This window comes from Xenopus tropicalis, chromosome 5 (assembly GCF_000004195.4).
Source record: "Xenopus tropicalis strain Nigerian chromosome 5, UCB_Xtro_10.0, whole genome shotgun sequence".
NCBI lineage: Eukaryota > Metazoa > Chordata > Amphibia > Anura > Pipidae > Xenopus > Xenopus tropicalis.
In genome coordinates, this window is record NC_030681.2 from 123,070,700 (window position 1) to 123,096,583 (window position 25,884).

Sequence of the window (25,884 nt, forward strand, 5' to 3'; positions counted from 1 at the left end):
TAGTAGCCACCTTTTGCAAATTTTCGGCAGTTTCCCGAGTTTTTCAAAATGGGAAAGATTTGCACATCGCCAACTTTATAAATGACCCCCAGTGAGTTTTGTCTGGAAGTAGAGTTATGGCTAGTGATGAGCACATTTTTTTGCCTGACATGGATTCGCAGTGAATTTCCACATTTCGTCATTGGTGAATTGTTTCGTGAAACTACCGTGAAAATTTGCCGCTGAAAAATTAGTCGTGCAGATTTTTTTTTCCGCGCGTCGAAATTGGGCACAGTCGCGTCAAAAACCGTGGGCAACAAAAAAATAGATGCCGGCAACAAAAAAAATTGCACAACAAATGCGTTTTGCGAATTTTCTTGCCATTTCCCCTTTTTTATGGCGAAGCAAAACGGGACAGATTCGCTCATCACTAGTTATGGCTTAATCTTTAAGTCTACTTTTTGAAAACCCACATACAATATACTGTATTGACTCTGCTAGCAAGTTTGGCACAAAGGGCACATAATCTTAATATAGTGGTTTCTATTTGTTTGGATTCCTCTATGGGCAGACTAGCATTGACTTTAACAGCGTATTTATGGTTTAAATAAGTCGTCAGTAAAAGATTGTGGAGATCCATCTTCCTGTAATTAGCACATTCTGTCTTGTAGATAGAAAGACTTCGGCATGACTTTATAATACAGTGTAAGTTATTCATAGCACCCAACACAAGATAAGCAGACACAACATGTTGTTTGTACTTGTTGATGATGAGTGAGGGAAGCAGGGAAAGCGACGGCATTTAAATAATAATCACAGTTCTGCTCCACAGCGGAAAGTGACTTTGAAAATCATAGTAGATAACCTTGGGAAACCTCTAATAAGATGGCCAGGTACTGTATATGTATCAAACGTGGCTGAATCTTTGTTGCTTTTAAACCAGTTTTGACATTAATCTTAAAAAGCAAGATTAGAATGATATTTGATGAGAGAAGCTTAGAAGGCTCCCATTAAACAACTGACTTTCTATGTTTCTAAAGAGTATTCTGGTTATTCTCATGGTTTAACATGCAACAACAATGCATATATTTTGAAGTAACAGAACCCAATTAAAATAGAGATGATTTGCAGCTTGGTGACAGAAAGTGTGCGGGGAACCAAAAAAGAGCATACATCTTATCCGTTGTAATTAAAGATCCCTTTAAGCTTTCAGGGATAATGGAGACCGATATGGTAGTGTGTGTGGAAGGTTACCTTAGAAAATTAATTAACAAAAAAGCAGTCAACTCAGTAGTAAGCAATATCAATGTCACATGGTTTTAATTAACAATATATTACTGCAGGAAATTGGCAAGAGCTAAGTGATTTGATGTCTACTAAGGGTATCAGCACATTGCCAAGGTTTTAGTACTCATGCAGTTTCCAGCTTCGTAGATGCCAAAATGACCTCCATTGACTTGGATAGTGATCACCTAACCCTTCCAGTGCACTGAGCTTAAGCGATAACAATATGGCACTGATAGTCCCTGTTCATTACTGCTGTACCACCAATTACCATTCAAAGGTGCTTTTGCTTCCCATTAAGCTGGAAAGCCTAGGGTGTAGGAGGTGGCTGCCACTGGTACAGAGCAGTTTGATTGCTTAAGTCTCCCCTGGGTAAGGAACCTATTGCTATACAGTATGTGCCAATACAATAAGGATAAACAGCAAAGATTTCAGTGGAATAAAAACAACAACATTTATTGGCTCAAATAAACAAAAACATAACTCATAACAAAAGCATACTATACCAAAACATGACCAGATGCATCCTAATCTCCTAACGCGTTTCGCACCATGTGGCGCTTCATCAGAGGAGGTCAGGGTAAGGGTAATAGAGCACATGCAGATTCATACCAATTTTCTATAGAACTTCACCCTGCATTTGTAATGAATGGAAACACCACAGTCTCACCTTGTCCTGCCTAGTAGCAAGCAGGTATCAATTAAAAATGCAGGACCACTTGTTTTAAAAAAAAAAAAGCACAAATGTCTACTCATTTATTATAAACCACAACAAAAAAAATTTACATGTGGAAATGCATAAAAAAAGCTAAAACCTAGAATCTTACATCACTAACATGAATAGCTCCCCCCCAAAAATACGAAAATATTTTTACATTTGTGTCTTTCATGGTTTTGATGCATAATAAATGGTGAAAAATGTGTGTGTGTTTTTTGTTTTTTTAAATTAAAAATAAGTGTTTTTAGTGATAATAAAAAAAAACAAACATGAATGTGGGAGGATATAATATAGCAGTATAACAGTAATGAGAGAAACAGAATGAATCGTCTTATCATAATTATCTCTAGCAACCAAATGCCATGTATATTCAGTTATGTAATATGATATACTGTGTGAATGTAAAGCATGAAAGCCCAGAAGTCCCTTTCTAATTGTGTTTTATTTATACCCACCAATAACTGTATAAGCTTCACTCACAGTGGCCACCATGAACTGGGGCATGCTGTACTGGGATCACCTCAAAGACAGAAGTCCTGCTCCACTTTCTCTGTAGTGAGAAAGATAATGAGACCCCCTACCTTCTAACATTTGCATCATTCTATAGGATACAATCACAGCAGTACATGCTAATAAATAACTACAACTATAGAGGGGCATTTACCAACATTCAGAGTTTTATGAAGCCACAGCTAAACTCATTTCCATGGATGTCCATCATTTATCAATAGATTTAAACTGAAAAAGCACGAAAAAAGGCAAATGTGTTTTGTACTGTCACACAAAAACTGCAACTTTTGGTTATTATTGTACAAATGACAGCATCAAAAACTCCTGAAAACCTCTAAAACCTAGAAGCAAAAAAAGATCTTCCGGTTGTTAAAGGGATGTCTGCCATTGACTTCTACATGATCTTGACAAGTCTTTCGGATTAGTCACAGTTTTGTTGCATAAACATCACAAAAAACTTGTTGTGGGGGGGGGGGGTTTGTTGTGACAAAATACTTTGCTGTCAAAAAACCTTACACAAAAAAAATCAAGCATTAGTAGATGCCCCCTAATGACTGGTTGCTAAAGATGACAGAGCAGTGAGTTTTTAAGGCTATACCATATTGTTATGGGAAATAATAAACAGAGAAGCATGATTTGAAACCTTGTATAAAAGAAAAGGAAAATTATTGGGAGTTACAGATAAGGCTGAAGTCATAATTCCCCATTGCAAGTAGAAAAAAAACAACTTTAGTCATAATCATATTATTATGTATTTTAATTACATATGTATTAAAGTAGCCCAGATATTTTGTCAAAAAAGTAATCATTTGTGCAATGTTGCTATGATTCATGCAAATGCAGACAAAATCTTTATTTATAATGAGTTTTTGGAAAATAAGGTATCGGGGGGGGGGGGGGGCTGAAGCAACTGTGAATGAAAGAATGGGATACTAAAAAACTCATCAAGGCTTTCGTGTGGTTTGCTAATCATGGTGCTCTTATTTACGGCTTACTTATTTGACTGTAGAGACTGCAATTACTTGCAATCCAGTTGCTGTTCTTGAACTTCCCCACGGATGTTCCTCAAAGAATTGTTTAAAAGGGACACTAACCTGTTTCACTATCCATTTTCACCTAATTTTCTATACTGATTTTACTGATGCTTTTAAAAATGTCTGGTTATCTTTGCTCAAAGCAAAATATCGAAACAAGCAATGGCATTTGTTGGTATTCTTTATAAGTAACAAAAATGAGCACTTTGCTAGATATTATTACATTGCAAGTTGTGCATTGTTTAAGACCTGCAGAAAGGTGGCCGTTTTAATTACATAAAGGTGAAAGTTTTAATTACATACACCAGCCAAACTGGGTAATTAAAATCTCCCATGATTATGACATCTGGCAACACATTATATGACTGCTCATGTGAATGACAGGTTTGAACTTGTGATTAAACGCCTGTAGTACCCATCCCGATCAACCATTCAGTATCACGCGCAAGCCTACCTATCCACAGGGCAATTTGGTTCAACAGTAATGATTCAGTTTGGATAAACAGTAATGTGGTTTAACCTAGGCATATTTTACATCTATTCTGGTACTAGTAAACTAGTTTTATAGTTATATTATAGTTCTTCATATTTTTCTGCAACAAAGGGAATATTTCACTTTAACGGTGACCTATTAACCATATAAGATTAGTTAAATGACCATTGGCACTACAAAATGAACCAAAAGCATTTATGAAAAGGGTGATTTACTAAAAAATAAGTGCAAAATGCAAAAGAAAAATGACGCAGTTGATAATGTTTATTCTCATAAAGTAACATTCTTTCCCAGAATTTTAGGGTCAAATCATATGCCAGATTGTGGAGGAGCAAAGATCATTATCATTCTCATTTATTTATAGCCCAAACAAGTTACTCAGCTGGTTCCAATATAGCAAGCAGGGTTCCCTTAGTCATTTAACAAAGAAGGGTTACAAAATGAAAAATAGCATCACAAAGCCTCGTAAGAGTTATGAAAGTGTGAGAAAATACTTGCAACTGGACCGGAGGTAAGAGGTGGATTGAGACATAGGGGTGCACTTCCACACCATTTAATCGGATGCAATTCAACTGGGGCCACATGTGTTACAATTACATGGCCATTTTTCCACTTAGCATTTGTAAATCGGCCATTTCAAAGTGGAAAAACTGTAGTTTTCTGGTTATCAAAATGGATTTTCTAAGGCGCCTTTGAAGCACAGTAGGATTAGGGCTTTTGTTTGACAGTTAAAGGAACAGTAACACCAAAAAATGAAAGCGTTTTAAAGTAATGGAAATATAACGTACTGTGGCCCTGCACTGGTAAAACTGGGGTGTTTGCTTCAGGAACACTACTATAGTTTATATAAATAAGCTGCTGTGTAGCCATGAGGGCAGCCATTCAAGCTGGAAAAAAGGAGAAAAGACACAGGTTACATAGCAGATAACAGATAAGATACCATTGTATTCTACAGGGTTTATCTGTTAGCTGCTATATAACCTGTGCCTTTTCTTCTTTTGAATGGCTGCCCCCATAGCTACACGCCAGGGTTTATATAAACTCTAGTAATGTTTCTGAAGCAAACATACAACTTTTACCAGTGCAGGGCAGCAGTACATTATAGTTTAATTTCTTTAAAATATATACATTTTTTGGTGTTACTGTTCCTTTAATAGAGATGGAAGGAAAGTTTCAATCACTGGGGGGGGTGCCAAAATGTTAGTCACCCCTCAGTGATTGTAATCTGTTACCTGAAACCCCCGGCCTGTGCTCATGTTAGGGGTGTACGTGAGTAAGCGAGCCTTCCTCCTTCGGTCTTCGCACGTGTGCAGTAGCATTAAAAGCCAAACTTTTAACAAAAAAAGCCGTCTCTTTTGCTCAGCTGCGCATGTGCAGGCCCCGGGATTGCTGTGAAAGGAAAGGGAAATAAGAGGATTGCTTGCCTGCATTAACTTCTGGCCTGTGCAGGTTTCTCCTAACAGAAGTACCAGCTGGGGGTTTCAGGTAAGCGATTACAATCACTGGGAGGGGGGGGGGGGGCTAATATTTGGCACACCATAGTGATTTAGCCTTTCCTTTTCCTTTAAACATGGTTAAGAGAATACACACTACAATAAAACCTAGGACTTCCGCTTGTGCAAGGGAAATTAGTAGCATATAGAGTCTGATGCTTTCACCCCCTCCTGGTAATGCAAGGTAACTGTTAAACAAATCTTACAATTAGACTATGATTACACCCATGTTTCTAAAAATCCTCTATTTATCATCACAGGTGGGGAAGTCACAAAGCCTAAATTTGCTCAGTACTTTCATGGAAGCATTGCTGGTCTTATGCTGCGTCCTGGCAAAATTGAAAGCCATAAAATGATTTCCTGCTTACAGGCCTGCAAAGAAGGACTGGATATCAAATCCCTGGAGAATCTGGGGCAAGGTGTAAAGGTAAGAACCAAGCTGCAAACTAATCTTGCAAGAGTCACAGCTTTATGGAGGATGTGTTACCTGTGTGTAAGTACGGCTGTATATCACAGAATATTAGTGGTATTATGTACACTTTTACTAGCCCAGACTACGCTGTCAGTTCATGGGGCACATTACACAACGGCATTATTCTTCCAGAAGGAGTTAGTGATTAAAGCTTCTACCTCATTTTTGAACAGTGATAAATATGGTGTAGGGCTGCTCTATTTTCTGTGTCATTTCATTTATGTTCCGATATTTTTATTTGTATAGAAACACCATAGCCTAAAGTGAAAAGTATTCTACAAATGTATTACTAAAACAGGCAAAATAGAGAGACATATCAAGCGCCAGACATCCAAGGAGAGGATGAAGTGTGTGATTAGAATCTAATTATTCTATCTATCCACCAATTGCATGCATTTATTAACTGGAGCAGATGAGGCATGAATGTGAATAAAATTGAACTGGAAAATGTCTAAATAGTTGGAAAAAGAGACAAAGTGATGCATGTATGTGATCAGGCAAGAGACAAGTGATGCACAAAGACAACACGTAATACTAAACTATGAATATACTGCAATTCTATCTTTTTCTTTGGCTTTGCCTAAAGTATCTACTACAGAGAAAACAGCAGACTTTCCCAGGATGGGTAAAGTGTTATGGGTATGACATTCTCAAAAAGGCTGTACACAATAGTTATGTCTACTTTTTAACTACATTTTTGGAAAATTGTTGGTAGAGGTGGAAAAATTACAGAAAATTGTTCTGTGAATAATTCAGCACACAAACAATATTTTTATACAACATCTGTACGACATTTTTTCTTTACCAACATTTTTGTAAATTCCTTTCATAACATTACCCTCTAGCTGGTGAACTGGGATATAAAAAGATGGCAATGAAGAGATGGCCTGTGTTTACTAAAGCAGAATTGAGGTGCAGCTCACGGAACTAAAACCATAGGAGTGGGTAAACCATTATTACAAAATGGGGAAAAAAAAGTCTTTAATAGAGGTTGTATAACAGTTGTGCTCTCACAGTGAATTAAAATGAGGGGAATTTTAGGGGAATGATTCATTCACATATTATAGCAGATGAAAAGTCTAATAATGGGCCCCCTGTCCTGATGGTCCCTTGGCAAATGCTCCTTTTGCCCCTTAGTAAAACGGCCCTGACATAATGATTCAAACTGAAACCATGTTTACATTCAGTGGCAAAGTAGGGCTTCTTCCGCAAACAGTGCAGTCACGTCCAACTGTAGGTATATTGTGGGATTTTTTTATAACCATCTCAATAATGATCCCATTAAAGTCTGAGGTTCAAGACCCATTGTAACTTTAATTTGTCTCTGGGCTCAATAAAATAAACAATAAAACATGCAATAAAATATAGAAAACAGGTGGTGGGCAGGTATGTGATGTATCATGTATCAGAGCATAGATAATTATTTTGTCTATTTGCATTTTGAGAGGTGGATGTTGGAATTGTAGGCTTTATCCTCATCTGTATCTTACTTACAGTATCACTTCAACCCTTCTCAATCCGCTCTTGTAATGGAAGGTGAAGACATTGAAAGTATAAATCAAGCTCTCCGTACGGTCTCATACATCAACTCTCGCCAGTTCCCCACTGCTGGTAAAAGAAGACTGAAGGTGTCATCCAAAGTCCAGTAAGTAAAAAAAAAATATATAGATAGATATGGGATCCATTATCCAGAAAACCTTTATCCAGAATGCTCAATTATGGGAAGGCCATCTGCCATAGACTCCATTGTAAAAATGATTTCTTTTTTTCCTCTGTAATAATAAAACAGGACCTTGTACTTGATCCCAACTAAGATATAAATTAATCTTTATTGGAGCCAAAATAATCCTATTGGGTTTAATTATTGTTTAAATAATTTTTTTTAGCAGACTTTAGCTAGGAGATCTAAATTACAGAAAGACCCCTTATCCGGAAAACCCCGGGTCCCATTCATTTATATCTAATCTAAGATGCAAATAGATAAGGGATCTTTCTATATTTTGGATATTTTGCGTACCTTAAGACTGCAAATAATCATTCAAACATCAATAAACCCATTAGGATTGTTTTGGTACGAATAAGGATTGAATGATTCATTATTTGTAGTCGGGATTTAAGTAGAAATTACTAGTGATGAGCAAATATGTTCTGTTTCGCTTCGCCAAAATGCTGAAAAATTCAGGAAGTGTCGAAAAACTTTTTAAATGCGGCTACTGCATGAATTGTGATGTGACCATGATGTTTTTGATGCAACCACAACTTTTTTTAATGCCCGCAACTTCTTTTTCACTCCTAATACATTAAAGTCAATGTGCATTTTGTCTTGCCAAATTTTTACCACAGTTTCACCAATGGCGAAATGCCTAGCGAAAGATTTTGCTCATCATTAGAATGTACTGTTTTATTACTACAGAGAAAAGGGAATACAAACATTTTGAAATATTTGATTAAAATAAAATCTATGGGAGATGGCATTTCCATAATTCTAAACTTTCTGGTTAATGGGTTTCCAGATAAGGGGTCTCATATATGGCTAGCTCCACTGGGCCAGAACCTTAAATACATATATATTTCAATCTCTCATTTATATCAAGTAGCCTATATATATATATACCAAAATGTTAGGAACCCCCCAGTGATTGTATTCACTTACCTGATACCCTGGGCTGGTGTTACTATTAGCAGATAACCGCACCGGCCCGGGGTACATACAGGGGAGTGATCCTTTCCTATTTTCTTTCCTTCTCCTTTAAAGTATAGTGATCCAGATTATGGAAAGATCTGGAAAACCCCAGATACTAAGCATTTTGGATAATAGATCCTGTATCTGTATTTGTTATCCAACATAATTTCTAGAATGTACAGAAATCTGATATATATATATTATATTTGTAATAAAAAAAATACAACAAAATCCTTTTACAGGTGTGCAAAACCTAATTAAAGTTTTAATGAATAAAGTGAAATTAATTTTAAGTGCCATTACTCTTTACTACATAAATTGCTAGGAAATCATTTCTTTCACCCGTCATTCTTCCCACTACTAATGGCCCAGTTGACTATTACAGGTTGCCACAGGCTACAGATGTTTAATAATAACGTGACCCAGGGTTGACTGTAAAAGCTCCACTGCTTTCATAGGAATTCTTTCTATTGAGATAATGTCAGCCCATAGTGCTTTATATTCTTCTGCTATATAATAATGATGCATTTACATTTACATGTTGTCGATAGCTATAGGGGCTCATTTGCTAACTCCAGTGCAAAGTGCTAGGCACAAAAATGTATTCTGGTTGCTAAGGGATTTACCCACAATACAGTGTTCTTTCCAAAATTCTAGGGTAATATCATGTGTAGAAATAGCAAGCAGCACAGAGTTGTGTGCAGGGAACTAATGGAGGCTCAAATTAGTGTCCTGGTTGGTAAATTCATTATTCACACCAGGTTTTTTTTTAATCATTGTGTTCACTGATGGAACCACTGATGGCTACAGCCAATCATGTTACATGTTAAAGGGGAAGCTCATAGTTAAATTAACTTTTAATATGATTTAGACATTGAACTGCAAATTGCATCTGGTCCCTCTGGATTCCCCATTTCGATATGTAATCAATTCTGCCCTTAGTGTTAAACTGGGTGATCAGGGCTCAAACTACTGGTCATTTTACTAATCAATAACTCTCAGAAAGAAGAGTAACCGTTTCCTGCTCAGAAAGAAAAGCAATATACCTGTATTGATTTTGCAAATGTATAATTGATTGGAATTACATTGCTTAAAATGTTGTTGTGGTGTAAGAATTCTAAACAAGTGATATGGGACAAGTTAGGACTGCATAACTATCTCCCATGGAGTTATTGAGTAATATCTTATACAAACAGTGCAGCCACGTGCATTGTATTATTATTATGATATAACCATCCCAATAATAATCCCATTAAAGTCTGAGGTTCAATACCCATTATGACTTTAATTTGTCTCTGGGCTCAATAAAATAAATGATAAAACATTCAATAAAATAGGTGGGCAGGTATATTAATGTCAGAATTAGGTTAATAACAGAAGGCAGAGAGGAGAAAAAAACACAACATTGTTTCATAATAAATATTGAATTTAATATACACACATACACTTACTTATATACTGATTTTTTGCTGCCAGTCAAGCATATGTAATATTTAGGTACGCAGTAAAGATTTACATAATGATTTGCATATTAGTGATGAGCAACATTTTTGCTAGGTTTCGCCACTAAAAAATGCCCATTGACTTCAACGTGTTTCACAAATTTGTAGTGCTTTGTGATTTTTTTAGCAAAGCAAAACAGGACAGATTTACCCATCACTATTGCAAATGCCTTTATAAGGTAATATGCAAAGCACTGGGGGGGGGGGGGTCATTTATAAAATTTGTGTAGCGCAGAATTATTCGCACAGTTACATAGTTGGGCTCCAGTCCTTAAGAAGGATATTAATGAGCTGGAGAGAGTGCAGAGACTGCAACTAAACTGGTTAAGGGGATGGAAGATTTAAACTATGAGGTTAGACTGTCGAGGTTGAGGTTGTTTTCTCTGGAAAAGAGGCGCTTGCGAGGGGACATGATTACTCTGTACAAGTACATTAGAGGGGATTATAGGCAGATGGGGGATGTTCTTTTTTCCCATAAAAACAATCAACGCACCAGAGGTCCCCCCTTTAGATTAGAGGAATGGAGCTTCCATTTGAAGCAGCGTAGGTGGTTTTTCATGGTGAGGGCAGTGAGGTTGGGGAATGCCCTTCCTAGTGATGTGATAATGGCAGATTCTGTTAATGCCTTTAAGAGGGGCCTGGATGAGTTCTTGAACAATCAGAATATCCAAGGCTATTGTGATACTAATATCTACAGTTAGTACTAGTGGTTGTATTTATAGTTTATGTATGGGAGTGTATAGATTGGTAGGTGTGGGTTGTGTGTGCTGGGTTTACTTGGATGGGTTGAACTTGATGGACTCTTTTTTCAACACTATGTAACTATGTGAATTTATTTGCCCAGCTTGTGTTTATATTTTGTAAAGCTGGACCAGACTGGTGCATTTAATGTGCAAACATAATTGCTAAATTTTATTCACACAACTTTGGTGGCAGAAACAGTATTCACTAAACTTTTCCAATTATACGTTTATATTTGCAGTGTGAAAGTCGGCATATAATAAATGCGCACAGTGGGCTCACGTAATTTGCGATCTCATTTGCAAATTTTTGTGCCAATTCGCATCTCACTGGGATTCGCAAATAAAAGGATATACAGGCACAGCAGTGCAAAATGTTTACGTGAAAACATGCGCAAAACAACCATTTGGAAAAAAAATATGCAAACTTTAGAAATTACCCCCACTGTGAGGCATCATGTACAATATCAGAGCATAGATAATTATTTTGTCTGTTCCCATTTTGAGAGGTGGATGTTGGAATTGTAGGCTTTATACTCGTCTGTCTCTTTCTTACATAAAACAAATGATTTGGGACAAGTTATCTGGAAACCCATTATCTAGAAAGCTCTGAATTATAGGAAGGCCATCTCCCACAAAGTCCATTTTTATCAAATAATTCATATGATTTCCTTTTAATCTGATAATAATAAAACAGTACCTTGTACTTAATTCCAGCTACAATATAATTAATCATTATGTGAGGCAAGAAAATTCTTTATCAGGGATCCCCAACCTTTCTTACTCATGAGCCACAGTTAAATATAAAAAGACTTGGAGAGCAACACAAGTATCATAAAAGTTCATGGAGGTGCCAATAAGGGCTGTGATTGGCTATTAGGCAGCCTCTATGCACACTATCAGCTTACAGGAGGCTTTATTTGGTAGTAAATCTTGTTTTCATTCAACCAAAACTTGCCACCAAGTCAGGAATTCAAAAATAACTCCCTGGTTTGGGGGCACTGAGAACAACATCCAAGGGGTTGGTGAGCAACATGTTGCCCTTGAGCCAATGGTTGGGGATCACTGATCTATATGGTTCAATTATTGTGTAATTTTTTTATCAAGATCCAAATTTCCTTTTCTGGAAAGCCCCAGGTTCCCAGCATTCTGGATAACAGGTGAATAATGACCAAGGGAAGTGAGCCAGGACCTGGGGATTGAAAGGGCCATGACAGGGCTAGGAAGGAGGGAACTGGAAGAATGTGTAAGGAATGATGTGGGTTATAGTTTGGTGGGTTGCCTGTTAGAAAGAGTGGAGACACAAGGGGTTAAAGGAAGAGAAGGGGGTGTTCTCTTTTATGTTGATCAGCTCCCAAACAGTAGCTTTCTGTGAGCACTGTTGTTCTAGATACACAAATAATGGTGTCCATTGAGTACAAGGACTTGAGGAGGGTGATAATGGAATTCAGAAATATATCTTTACTTTACAGCTGGGTTTGTAGCCCACAAAACTCTTCCCATTTACAGAAAGCAATATTCATTGTTATGCTTATAACAGTTTCATGTTCATAATAAGCTTTTACAATTGCTAACTGTCCGAGTTCTAGAAACGGCTGTTGGCAAGAAATCCAGTAAATTAGGACATGGATAATACATTCCATTACAAAGCAGCAGAACACCCACAATTACTGGCTGTGAAGCTGTTATTTCTTCTTAAATAATAGTTTTCTCTAGTGATGATGGCATTGCATTATGTCTGACTCATGAAGATATGTACATGTCATTTTAAATAGATTGTGGGGAGAAAGAAAAATACAGTTATTTGCTCAAGGTCACCTAAATGTGGCAATGGCTCCTTAATGTAACAACTTGCATTTCAAGCTTAATAATTAAGGGAAATATTGACAAAATAAAAATGTAAAATGTTTCATCAAATGGAAATAAGGAACCTAATTAATAAAATCAATTTTAAAAGTTTGTATAATAAGATGTCGGAGTCAGATTTTGATCCACAGTTTGGTCAAATACATTGATTTGAACTTATTTCCTAGTATTAGAGACAAAGCTGCTTATAGAGACATATTGCTGAGAGGGTCAATTGAGAAATGAAAGTTGAAAGTTTCTTATTTCCATGAGATTTAACATATTACATTTTTATAGTTGCTCTTTAGGGAATTTTAAGAGAAAACTGTATTTTACTAAAACTCCATCTTTTCCCCCTTTTTTTAAATTTATTTTTAAACTTGACTGCGTTTATATTGATGCAACCGCAACGTTTTTTCAGCGACAAGTTTTTCCTTGGTTAATTTTCACTGACGAATAGTAAATCTTGGAAAAGTAGCAACGTTTTATACAGGTATTGGATCTATTATCCAGAATGCTTAGGACCTGGGGTTTTCTGGATAGTGGATCACATACCTGTACTGGTATTTGACAATTCATTAAATAAAGGCCAAAGGCCTAGATTTCATTTTGTAGATTGGTGTAGCCTCATCTAGTGTTTGCTTTTGGAAGAGAAACTTTAAGCCAGTCTACAGATACAGTCTAATGAAACAAACTAGCCAATGAGTCGAATAGTTTCGGTAAAATGTTGTTTTCTTGTACTCGATAGTCCTATTGCAGAAAGCACAGTGAGCTGAATTCCTAAATGTGTTTCCAAAGGGTTTGATTGACTTTTAACAAGATATCTCTATTACTGTAAGCTGGTTATTGTAGATATATATTGCGGTAGAGCACCATATGTTAGTAGCGATAACAATTACACGCAGCAACGTCTAATTAACTTGCAGTAGACTTGCTGTTGAAATATTAATTAAATGCCCGTTAGCTATTTACATATTGATTGTACTAAAGATTAGCCCTGGCAGCAATTGGTTCTGAAGTAGTCAAAATCATAAAGTGTATTATTCAGTGATCAAAATCCTAATGTGGGTATTATACAGGGATTATTGTTGGGTGGACATGTTACATTTACTAATGACCAAGTAATTTTGAGGCCCATTATCAAGCACAGTGAAAACTATTCATAAAAACTGATCCCCAGTGCTAGAGCGGGAAAAGAAATTATGGAGGATTTAGTAAATACGTCTTGGATATTACAATTGAGATAGGTATATAAAAGTTATCCACAATCCTTAGATATTCTGTTGGGAATACACTTAAATAATGTAAACAATTTAAATAGCAATTTTAGCACTATTTTGAAATTAGCAAATATATTTGGGTTTGGAAAGAATTGGCCTGGGTGTCCCCTTATTATCTTGCTATTGACTAGTGGGATCTCTCTCTGGAGAGAAAATACAGACTGCAAATACCTAAAGGCCAGTCATTAGCCATTCACCAGTCTATTTGGTTGGTTTCTGAGGTATCCCTAACACCCAGGGCATTCTCTGGTAGGACTCATCTAGAAAGCATCACCTTCCCATTAGATTATCATAAAGGGTGACAAAAAATTGTTAATACAATACAATATCAAATTTAATTAAAATGCATTAAAATACAACAGTTCCTTATATCGTATAGCTGATTGAATTTGGTTAATAAAGGGATAGTACCAGCAATAGTTTTTCAAGCTGAATATTTATTATTGGTTCCAGATGCTTTGGAGAAGATACTTGCATCACGATACCGGATATCGAAGCGTATATTATGGTTGTCCAAGCGAATGAACCTAAGATAACAGTCACTGGAATGGACCACTTTGCACGCCCAGCGTCAGAGTTTGAAAATGCAAATGGTGTTATTTTATTGCCAGACATTCGAATAACCAGCACAGTGACAAAGATGGAGAAGAGACTGAGTAAGAATGTTGGCAAAAGTAAGTGGCTTTTTACTGTTTTTGGGATTTAACCATATGGAACCTTTGTAATAATGTTGGACAAGCACGCAAAGCCATTGCTCGGAAAATGCTGTCACTTTAGTCACTGTCAAAATGATGTGTACAGCTGACGTTCTAGATACATCTATTGACACAGGCTCTGTGGAGCTATTGCCACCTATGGAGGTGGAGATATTCAAGAGCTTCCCTGTGTCAGTAGGTGCCCTGTGTTTAATTCAGGACCAGAGCAACGCTGAGCCTAAATATATGAAAGTGTCTTTTGACTTAATAAATGGGAGTTTTTTGTGCAATCAAATGGGTACAATTGCATGATTGGGCCGGCACTGCCCCTGATGACCTCCCTCCCCTGATTTTGCCAATATACCAGGTAACTACAAATGCAAACATACAACAACAGTATCCCTTCTTAATTGCACAGTCACATTCTAAAACTTTGAAACACTTGTTTTCCTCTTTTTCACATAAATCATTTAATTGATTGTTTAAAGGGCAGGATAGGGCTTTATAAATCTTGCAGACTCCACAGAAGATCGAAGCACAATTTTAAGTGAGTGCACAAATTCAGATCTCAACTGTATTATGCAACCTAATGACAAGCAGCACAAGGAAAAACAAATTTCACGCTATTGCTGCAAACTATTTTGATTTCCCTGCTACTTAAAAGTGTATATAGTTAAGGGCCGACTAATCTCCCTGTCTGTCACGGCCCTAAAGGTGTGGCGAGGAAGTTGTATGTATGGATTAATGATGTATTAGAATCTTTTTGTGTGTGTGTGTGTATGGAGGGGTAAGCAGGCCTAAAATATGGTTTGAGGCTTTCATTCCATATTGCTGATCACAAGTTTCTCCTTACTTTTTACACATTTGAAATATATGTGACACTCTTTAATTTGTATAACCAAAGCTGGCTATCTGAGCAGAGCATTTTTGCTTTTTATATAAAATTAATTTCCATATCATCTTCACATATTATTACTGCCCTGCAGAGCTAAGTTATTATTATCAACCCCCTTAAAATGATGATAGAAAGGTTAGTGCTAGATTCATGTAGTAGTGTGCCATCAATTGCATGCAATGACTTTTGGCTTTCAGTATTGTCCATACTCCATTTATTTAACGCCATAGGGTTTATCGGCTTGGCTGAAGACCATTACACTTTATGTTCGGATTAAAAGAAGCTGATATATTTTGCGTTAAACAGCTAAGCGTTTTCATATCCTTGCATGTAGTAAAGATGAAATAAACTAGAATGAACAGAAGAAATGGTTTATTTTCTTCAAGTAAAACAAGTACACAACTGTAACTGAGCCATTCTAATATATTCTAATAGAAGGATAGTTGAATATATTCTAGTGTTTTGATCTATTTATATATGTCATCTGTTGTGTTTCCTGTTTTTTGGCTTACCTGTTGTAAACTGGCAAAGTTTGTATTTGTAACTGGGCAAAGTTTGTATTTGTAACTGGGCAAAGTTACCTTATAGCGAAGTCACTATTAACCAATTGTAGGATGGCAACAAATAGTGTTTGGTATCTGTAAATCGATCAAGCTTGGTTATGGTTACTTTTATTCCCAGCTAATGCCCCAGTAGTGGTGGAAGAAACTCTACATCACTTGGACTTCTGTGATGTTATGGTCAGTGGGGAGGAGCTGGATGTGAAAAAGGAGTGTTTAGAGCTGGACCGCACTGCTCTCCAAGGCAAACATCTGGAGGCTACAAATTCTACTAAGGGGTACTCAATCTATGGTAGGTTTTTGTAATTTTTAACCAAGATATAACTCATAATTTACTGTTTAAATGTGTGTGATGCTATTTAGGTTATTGCTAGTTCTTATCCAACTCAGACTTGGTGGGTCAGAAGTCCTTGCAGCTCCCAGTAGAATATACATTACATGAGACTCTCTCTCAGATAGTCCCTCTCAATAGGATGAAGGGAGGGTTAACCACACTAACGTCACACACACAAAATACATTTCAGTAAGCTGGTTGCCAGTGGTTATGGAAAACAATAGTTAACACTTTTTCTGATGGATCACCTACAGTCTTTTTGGGGTTGCTATACCCTGGATGTATTGGATTCAGGCAGGGTACTAGTTGGAGCCTCAGGCTGCTCTACTAAATACCCTCAACCTTACTATTCGTAGAGTAAGAATTTTCCCTGACACTAGCTACCCTACTAAGGATTACCGCCATCTCAGACTTTGCACCCCTATCACCCCTTCTAGCAAGTGCAGACCAAAATGACAAAAGGTGGCTTGGTGGCTCCCATTTTTATTTTTAAGAATAGGGAAACTTGACATCCTTGGGCAATTACAAAACTGCCAGGTAACTTTGACCTGGAAATGGAAACAGAACTCTCCTCCCAACTCTGAAGCTACCCAGACCTTTGGGAGGTTAACCTGAGGACTAGTTAAAATAAAAGTGAAAAAAAAACACCTTTACCCCCAAGTATACTTTATCCAAGTATATCAGGCTTTATAAAACAGTGACAAAACAAAATATAAAAAAAAAGAAAACATAGAAATATCATGGAAGCCATGTTACTGACAAAGAAAAATTCTACTGGATATGAAAAACATTTTATGTGTATTTCATCAGTGGTACATCTGCACATTGGCATATGAAAGAAAGTGACTTGGCCAAGTTGTCAGCCATACAAGTCTCAGAAGGATTCTTTGCATTTCCTGGAAACAGAAGATTTTAAACTATGACCTTCTTAGTGTCATCTAGAGGACATTGCGGCCATCATAACGCAAATGCAATAGAAGTGGATTGGACATGTACTAAGGTGTAGTGCAGACTCAACCACAAACATTGCCCTTCAGTAGAACCACTGTGCTCAATATTTGCTCTACTAAATATTTTTATACGGCACATTTGTTTTGCCATATACTGTATGCAGCTTTCTAAAGGAAAAATATCTAATTTGGTTGCAGAGACCATGTATTATGTATAAAATAAGCTGAATACAGCCATTCTTGTTTTAGGTGTGGGCACAATGAAAAGCTATGAGGATGTTCTTCAGCAAATACGCTACCGGCATTGGGACTCTGCATCAATCTTTGGCAGGAAATTTAAAGTCAAGTGCTCTGAATTAAATGGGCGTTATACAAGTAATGAGCTTAACCTTGAGGTATGGTATCTATTGCTGTTGATTTCTGTTGTTAAGGTTTTGTAAATCATGAATATGCTGCAACATCCATCGCCCTGAATAGCTTCAGCCTACTGTACATTAGTACTGCAAAGCCTTATGTTGTTCAAGCCTTGGATGAGTGAAACTCACACAGGTAGCATAGTCGGCAAAAACAAAATGATTTTTGGAATAGCTACAAACAAGCTTTGTAACACTAATTTCAGCTTAAATAGGTTAATGGCAGATGTATCAGTAAGCTCCCCTAACTTCACCGAAATGGTAGGCACAGCACAAACGTAAAGATTGAGACTCCGTGCCTTTTATTTCAAGACACAGAATGATCCATGTTGAAAATTCAACAATTCTGGGAGGGAGGGCACCTTTCCTTCTGTAGAGCCTCCACTAATAGAATAGGCATTTGTACACATTTAAATGCGACTATTATTGTACAATGCATATTTTTGTATAGTATATTAAGTGTATTTTTAAACAGTGCCTGGTTCTAGTCATTTAAAAAGTGTTGAGGATTGGCAGCTATAAAATTGCGCACTAAATTGTGGGCCACTAACAGTGCTGGCTTTCGTGGCACGCATGGCAAAATAAATTTCCCCCCCACCATTTAACCCTTTCGAATGCTAATTAGGATTTGGATTTGGTTCAGCCAGGACTGTGGATTCGGCCGAAACCGAATCCTTCAAAAAAAGGCTGGATTCGGCCCCAATCACGAACCGAATCCGGGATAATACACAGGTATTTATTGACAAATAAACTAACACACTTTGAGTGATAGTATGAGCCAGGCACAGTGCCAGAAAACATTAAATGCAGCTATATTCAGGCTCTGTTGTGTAGCCTTAGCATCTACAGACAATGGAAGCTAGCTTAATAACTTACAATATGATTACTTGCAGGTTTTAGAACAAAAGTAGTTGCTGCCTTGTTTGATTATTTTTGGCCAGATATTTGTTGGCAGGCCCATTGGTGTGCCCCACCAAAGTTGTGACTTAAAAAAGTGGAGTAATTCGTACGCAGAATGTGACATAAATATTTGCAAATTGTGCCATATTTGAAACCTCTTAAGGACATTCGCAATGCAAATAAAAATTTGCAATCAGGTTTGCCCATTAAATGTACCTATCTTGTCCAGCTTTATAAATATAAACATGGGAAGGGCAATTGTGTTCACTGTGTGAATAATTCTGCTGTGCGTGAATTTCATGTGCGAGCCCCATTGTGAATTCTCCCAACACCCTTGCTCTTACACACCTTTCAAATTGTCCTAATTCTAGTAGTTTAGCCATTTTTTCCCCAGGAGATAACAACTAATGCATTATCTTCCAATATAATCTAGGTTAATATACTGCACAATTCAAATTTTATGGATCATGTAAATCATATGATGATACAGCAAGAGTTTATGCCATCACTGCAACATCCAAGCACTGAATTATCCAAGCATGAAACACGTGGTACGTAAAAATGTATATTAAATTCAGAAATATTTTATGCAGGTTAATAGATGGTAACAATGATTATTATTCATAACCTAGAAAAGGCTAAGCCTTCAATACAACTTTATCTATAAAAAAAATAAGAGATTTGCAAGTAACTAAAAGCATTTTGTAAGGCAATTATCTTTTTTTTCTTTCATAAAAACATGTTCTGGTGTCTTTTCTAGTATGTGACCTAAGTGCCATTTCATTTCTTTGCAAGCTGGGAAGTATGGAAAGCGTTTAATGAAACATTCTGATTTCTTTGTGTACTGTATTAACTGCTAACTTGCTGAGAAATGCATGGAATGATGTAGAGTCACTTCATTTGCTAAGTAAAAAATTACATATATCAAATACCTGAAAGCCTCCTATGACTACAAGTATATTGTAGACAAGAGTTTGGAGTAATCTCATCATGAGAGTAACGAGTGTTGGAGGATTGGAGTAGGGTTTGGAGTTATGGGTAGTCCTGCAAGAGTATGACAGGGATTAGGAAATTATTTACTGTATATACTCGAGTATAAGCCTAGTTTTTCAGCACCCAAAATGTGCTCAAAAAGTCTTATACTCGAGTTGGGTGCCATGGGTCCCTCCATACTAGCACCCTCTGTCCTTTGTGTGCAAATTAGGCCACCCGCAACCAGACCCTCCAGTTCCCTGGCCCGCTCCCAAATTCATCTTCATCTACCATCCTCCCCTGTCCCATTCTTCACTAGGCATTTCACTTTATATTCTATATAAACTATATATAGTTTTGAAGGATTTTAACTCTTTGTGTTTTAGCTTGGTTGCGGAGTACTCTTGGGGGCTGATTTACTAACCCACGAATCCGACCCGAATTGGAAAAGTTCCGACTTGAAAATGAACATTTTGCGACTTTTTCGTATGTTTTGCGATTTTTTCGGATTCTTTACGAATTTTTCGTTACAATACGATTTTTGCGTAAAAACGCGAGTTTTTCGTATCCATTACGAAAGTTGCGTAAAAAGTTGCGCATTTTTCGTAGCGTTAAAACTTACGCGAAAAGTTGCGCATTTTTCGTAGCGTTAAAACTTAAAATGCGCAACTTTTCGCGTAAGTTTTAACGCTACGAAAAATGCGCAACTTTTTACGCAACTTTCGTAATGGATACGAAAAACTCGCGTTTTTACGCAAAAATCGTATTGGTAACGAAAAATTCGTAAAGAATCCGAAAAAATCGCAAAACATACGAAAAAATCGCAAAATACCGATCATTACGAAAAAAACGCAATCGAACTCGTTTCGACCCGTTCGTGGGTAAGTAAATCAGCCCCTTGAGGTATCATTGTTGATAAAACAATTGTTTTTGTTGACCCTCCACTTACAGACCTAGTTTACAGTTTTTATTTGAAATAAATATTTAAAAACATATACCCCACTGATGCCTCATTTAATATAATTTTATTGGTATCTATTTTGATGAAACTTAGCAGTAGCTGCTGCATTTCCCACCCTCGGCTTATACTCGAGTCAATAAGTTTTTCCAGTTTTCTTAGGTAAAATTAGGTACCTCAGCTTATATTCAGATCGGCTTATATTTGCGTATATACGGTAATCCAACAACATAATGTAAAATAAAGTGCCGATCAGGTGAATAAGGTACACTTAATGCTGGAAGTATTAAAAAAATATTATCCCACAAGTTGTATTGTCACTAGCTAACAATTTTAATTTCCCAACGGCATAGCCTGGGATGGAGCAGTACTGTCACAGTGTAAAATGTATTTGGCACATTTATACAGGCTACACATACAAGCCTCAGCAAGTATACCAAACCATCCAAGCGGGACTGAAATAGGGCTACTTTACTGGTTTTATGTCAAATTAAATATCTGACCAAATGATAAATATTCATTCAGTCTATCCCTGTGGATAAAGTAATACATGTGTGATCCATGGTTGGATGCAAATAATGGAAAGCTTATCCCTGTGAACCATTGCATCACTGTCTATTGATTTTCTTCTTCTTAAACTATGCTAATTCATTTTCCTGTATTTTCAGTTTCTCCAGGCGCTACCACCATTGTCTTAGTGGCCTGTGTCAGTATTCTGGTTATTATTGTAGTTTTGGGCATCTTCAGATTGCGGGCCGTGCACCAGCATGACTTCCAAGAAAAAGAGGCTGTAAAAGATGATGAACTAACTTGGGATGACTCGGCTCTGACTATCACAGTGAACCCAATGGAGGTGAGTACCAAACCTATACATTCCATACCAGTGATTACGATAAGGTGACACTCGCATATAGAAACACAAACAAAAAAAATGTACATTCATATATAAAATAATAAAGTTGTAAAACCAATTGTAAAAGATGATGTATGATTTAATAAAAGATATTTATATCCATAAGTTAATTTGTAATGTTTTACAATGCTAAAGGTGTAAAGGTTACTTTATTTACAAGTACTGTATGGATTTATTCTTCAACAGAGAGAAAAGATATAGGTAATGGTGCATTTTGATATTGCGTTATGTGGCTACAGCTTAATAGTAGTAATACAGCGTAACTTTGCTGTAAAATTCCGCATTTCAATATTGGGAATTTTTTTATTGCGAAACTGCTGCAAAAATTGGGCATGACAAAAATTCACTAAGAGAAAAAAAGAAGCGGTCATGTAAAAAAAAAAGTTGCGGTCATGTCAAATAAGTCACATTCATGTAAATTTTTTCAGCAAAATGGGACAAATATTAGCTCATCACTGCTCAATAGGTCTTCACATGAGAAATGCAAAAGTGTGAGAGTTTGGTAAATACCTAGATTTTCCTCTCCAGAAGAAGCAGAAAAAACAAATTAGTGTAATTAAATGGATTTGGGGTATCACCTTTACTTACAATACCATGCTGCTGCATAGAAGCCTAGACATTCAGATGAATGTATGAGCAATAAAGGAAATATGGAGTATATTGCAGACCATCTACTCTCCATCTTTTTCTTCAGTTAAGAAATGTACAGGTATGTACTATAGAACTGAATTCTATGTATAACAAAACCCTGGTGTATTATTATACAACCCCATTTCCAAAATGGGGCTTTGACCACCCAGGTTGATATCCCTCTAATCTCTTCGGTGGGGCACTCAACTACCTGGCTACCTTCCCTGACCTATCTCTCGCTCCTAGAGCATCTCCTTTCAGAGCTACCTTCTCTCTGTCTTGAACTTACTAACACACTGACCTGTAATCCTCTCCATGATGGGTGAGGTCCCAGGAAAAGACCTCAAGCACACCTGGGCTTTCCCTTTTATACTGGAGTCCCCTGCCACCTACTGGGGTTTATTAGAACTGCAGAGGAGCAACCGGGAAGGGGAAATCATACACACTGTAGGACCAACCTTTAGGTGTCCAAACTAGGGGAAACCTGCCTGAACAATAATCAAACACTTCCTCTGATGAAGCACTTAGTGTGCGAAACGCGTTAGGAAGGAGAGAGGGTGCCAGGTAGCATGGGATGTACCTTCCATTTGGTATAGTATGTCTTGTTTTTTGTTTTTTGAAATTTGTATTTAAATTCTGAGCCAATAAATGGTTGTGTTTCTCACTGAATAATGTGTTTTATTATTGTATGGTATTTTCAGGCCCTTTCAGTGAGATACATCTTAGGTTTTCTTTCTCAATCTTACTAATTGTTATAGAATGAAACCTGCCTGAACAAATACTGTGGGATGTTACAACTAAAAAATCAGAATATAAAAACGACAAATTAATACAAATTCGAAAACCTCAAAATATATTCTAAGTAGGGTAATCATATTTGTATCATGTATCATATTTTGGTTAATCCACTGGTTAGAGGAGGCATTATGGGAGTCTTGGCTAGAGCAGAGCTGATTACTGCAATTTTTTGTGATGGCACATGTAGTCAGGATCAGCAAGGCAGGGAGTAGCAGAGAACATTCAGAAAATGTGTGAATCTATATTGGAAAGCTGCTACGTTTGCTTTCATTGTGCAAAATGGTCTAGTTGGGTTTACAGTCCCTTTAAGCGTTAATCTCCCTACATTACTGTTAAACATGCCTTCTTTCCCACCCCCTCTCTGGATGTTTTTTTTATCTGATAAAAGTGGATGCTCAGCACAATGCTGTCATTTTTTACCTTTTAAAATTGTTTTTTTTTCCAAGAACAGTCTATTACACAAGTGTACTTGCATTTAATGTGCAATCATGTATTGAGAAGCACAAATGATGTTTCATTTAGTACACAATACATAGTAATAATAAACAGCAATACAAGATTTCAAAGCAGATGTAGAGGGAAAGGACATTTTAATAGTCTGAAGAAAATTGTCCTTTAACTTCTACAAGTGTTTATTGTGATCACCAACTTGAGCTCCACTGAATATTGTATATAAAGCCACAAAGCACAAATAAATGGACATGATGGGGAGAAGCAAATGTGCATCCAGTGTGGCCTTGAATATCAACATTCTCTCAGGCTGCATGTATTTTGCTTTTAGTAATAATGATCTTTAGAAAAGTATTAAAAACAGAAATGGACAGCACTTTCTTAGTAGAAGATATCCCAGTATTTTAAAAGCAATGCAATTAAAACAGTTTGGTGCATTACAACTGGAAACTTACATTTTTCAGGTTTAGGAGAGACTGTCTATTTAAGTGCAGTTTGTAAATGCTTAACCCATGCATAATTCCAACTTGTATTAGGAGTATTAGGAGAAGCTAGAATAGCACTCATCCAGCTAGTTAGGTTAGAGCATGGGGTACGATTTTCTTTCAAAGGATGGGCCTTCGCTATGTGGTTGTGTATGGAGGTTGTTGTTAAACAACACTTCCCACTGACAAATGTGAAATAGTGATGGAGGAGTTTTTTTATTTTTTATGCTATGCAGGGTGATCAATAATCACAAGACCCTCATTCACAGGGTTCCTGCTCTGAGACTTCACTAAAGGTACTGGCCCCTCTATGGCAAAACAATTCTGGGCCTTGTTGATCCAGGCTCCCTGCAGCATCCACCTGGTTCAACAGATTCAGGCCAAAAGAGAAAGATCCTCCCCCTACCAAATATGAAAGTGTGGCAGGAAGTGGTCATAAGCCTTATGGGCCAATATTATTATTATTATTACCGTATATACTCGAGTATAAGCCGATCCGAATATAAGCCGAGGTACCTCATTTTACCAAAGAAAACTAGAAAAACGTATTGACTCGAGTATAAGCCTAGGGTGGGAAATGCAGCCGCTACTCATAAGTTTTAATAATCAAAATAAATACCAATAAAATGACATTAAATGAGGCATCAGTGGGGTATATGTTTTTCAATATTTATTTTAAAGAAAAACAGTAAACTAGCTCTGTAAGCGGAGAAGAGGGTCAACAAAAACAATATGAGTACTACCCCATGCTCATTGCACATTGGCAAACTGGCAGCAGACCCAGTCCCGGAGGGATGTAAGGGGAAATAAGTATTGCTAGTGGGAGCCTAGGCCAGGGCACTGGCGGGTCTGGTTGTGGGTGGCCTAATTTGCACACAAAGGAGAGAGGGTGCTAGTCTAGAGGGACCCATGGCACCAGACTCGAGTATAAGCCGAGGGTGACTTTTTCAGCACATTTTGGGTACTGAAAAACTAGGCTTATACTCGAGTATATACAGTATTAACATTTATTTATAAAGTGCCAACATATTCCGCAGCGCTGTACAATAAGTAGGTTTAATACATTGGACATACAGATACATGCAATATCACACATTATGCTAATAGCAAAATAGATACATGGGCATCTGCCTAGTAGCAATGGAAATAAGGACATTTTAAAGCTATAGGGGATGTTAACCCTATAGGTCCTTACACTGCATGTTGGAACGTTGGGTATCTATTAATGCCAGATTACATTTATAACGAACGAAGGATGGAAGGGAAAGGTGCTGGTGGTTGATCAGAAGAAATGCAGAGTAAAGGGAGAGTGAAAGAGTGATAAAATGGAAATGTAATGAGGGCACAAAAAAAATTAAATGGATGACGTTTACAGCAGAAGAGAAATAAGGTAGAAACAGTGAGGACAGGAGGAAAGAACAGCAAAAGAAATAATTTGTAAGAAGGCTGAAAATGGGACATAAACGTACCCTCCTTTTTATGATACATATAGTTTCTTATTTTTATACCATTGACATAAAACAAATTCCTTTGTATAACTATGGGGTTGGGGGAAGTCAACTTGGCCTACATTAGCATTTCAACTGTGTGGAGGTGGTCTACCCATCCACTGAAATGTATTATGATGCAGCAAGGGCCCATTAGATTGATGTAGGGCCTGAATACCTAGGTGTGTGCTTCCTGGGAGTGCAGCTTAATAAAAACACAGATGTGAGCTAAAAAAGGAATCCTCTATAAATTGGACAGCACTTTTACACATAAGTATTTAATAAGCAGGGATGCTACGAGAGCTTTGGTTATGGTTCAGACAGTATTTTAAAATGCTTTACCCAAAGTTTGTTAAGAATGAACAGATTTATTTTTCAAGGAAAATATAGTGGGAATACACAAGGTAACAG

At 37.0% G+C, this 25,884-nt stretch overlaps 1 protein-coding gene and 1 long non-coding RNA gene across 3 annotated transcripts in view; one reads left to right on the forward strand and one right to left on the reverse strand.

The window, feature by feature from the left end:
* clstn2 (calsyntenin 2) overlaps nt 1–25,884 on the forward strand; it is a 438,919-nt gene that overhangs the window by 410,707 nt on the left and 2,328 nt on the right. The window contains exons 10-16 of the mRNA XM_002941193.5: nt 5,772–5,938; nt 7,480–7,628; nt 14,487–14,707; nt 16,305–16,475; nt 17,717–17,862; nt 19,214–19,331; nt 21,379–21,563. Of these exons, the coding sequence (XP_002941239.2) occupies nt 5,772–5,938; nt 7,480–7,628; nt 14,487–14,707; nt 16,305–16,475; nt 17,717–17,862; nt 19,214–19,331; nt 21,379–21,563 (1,157 nt within the window). The remainder of the gene's footprint in view (nt 1–5,771; nt 5,939–7,479; nt 7,629–14,486; nt 14,708–16,304; nt 16,476–17,716; nt 17,863–19,213; nt 19,332–21,378; nt 21,564–25,884) is intronic.
* Nucleotides 1–25,884, reverse strand: part of LOC105945392 — a 143,649-nt gene that overhangs the window by 105,233 nt on the left and 12,532 nt on the right. The window lies entirely within an intron of this gene.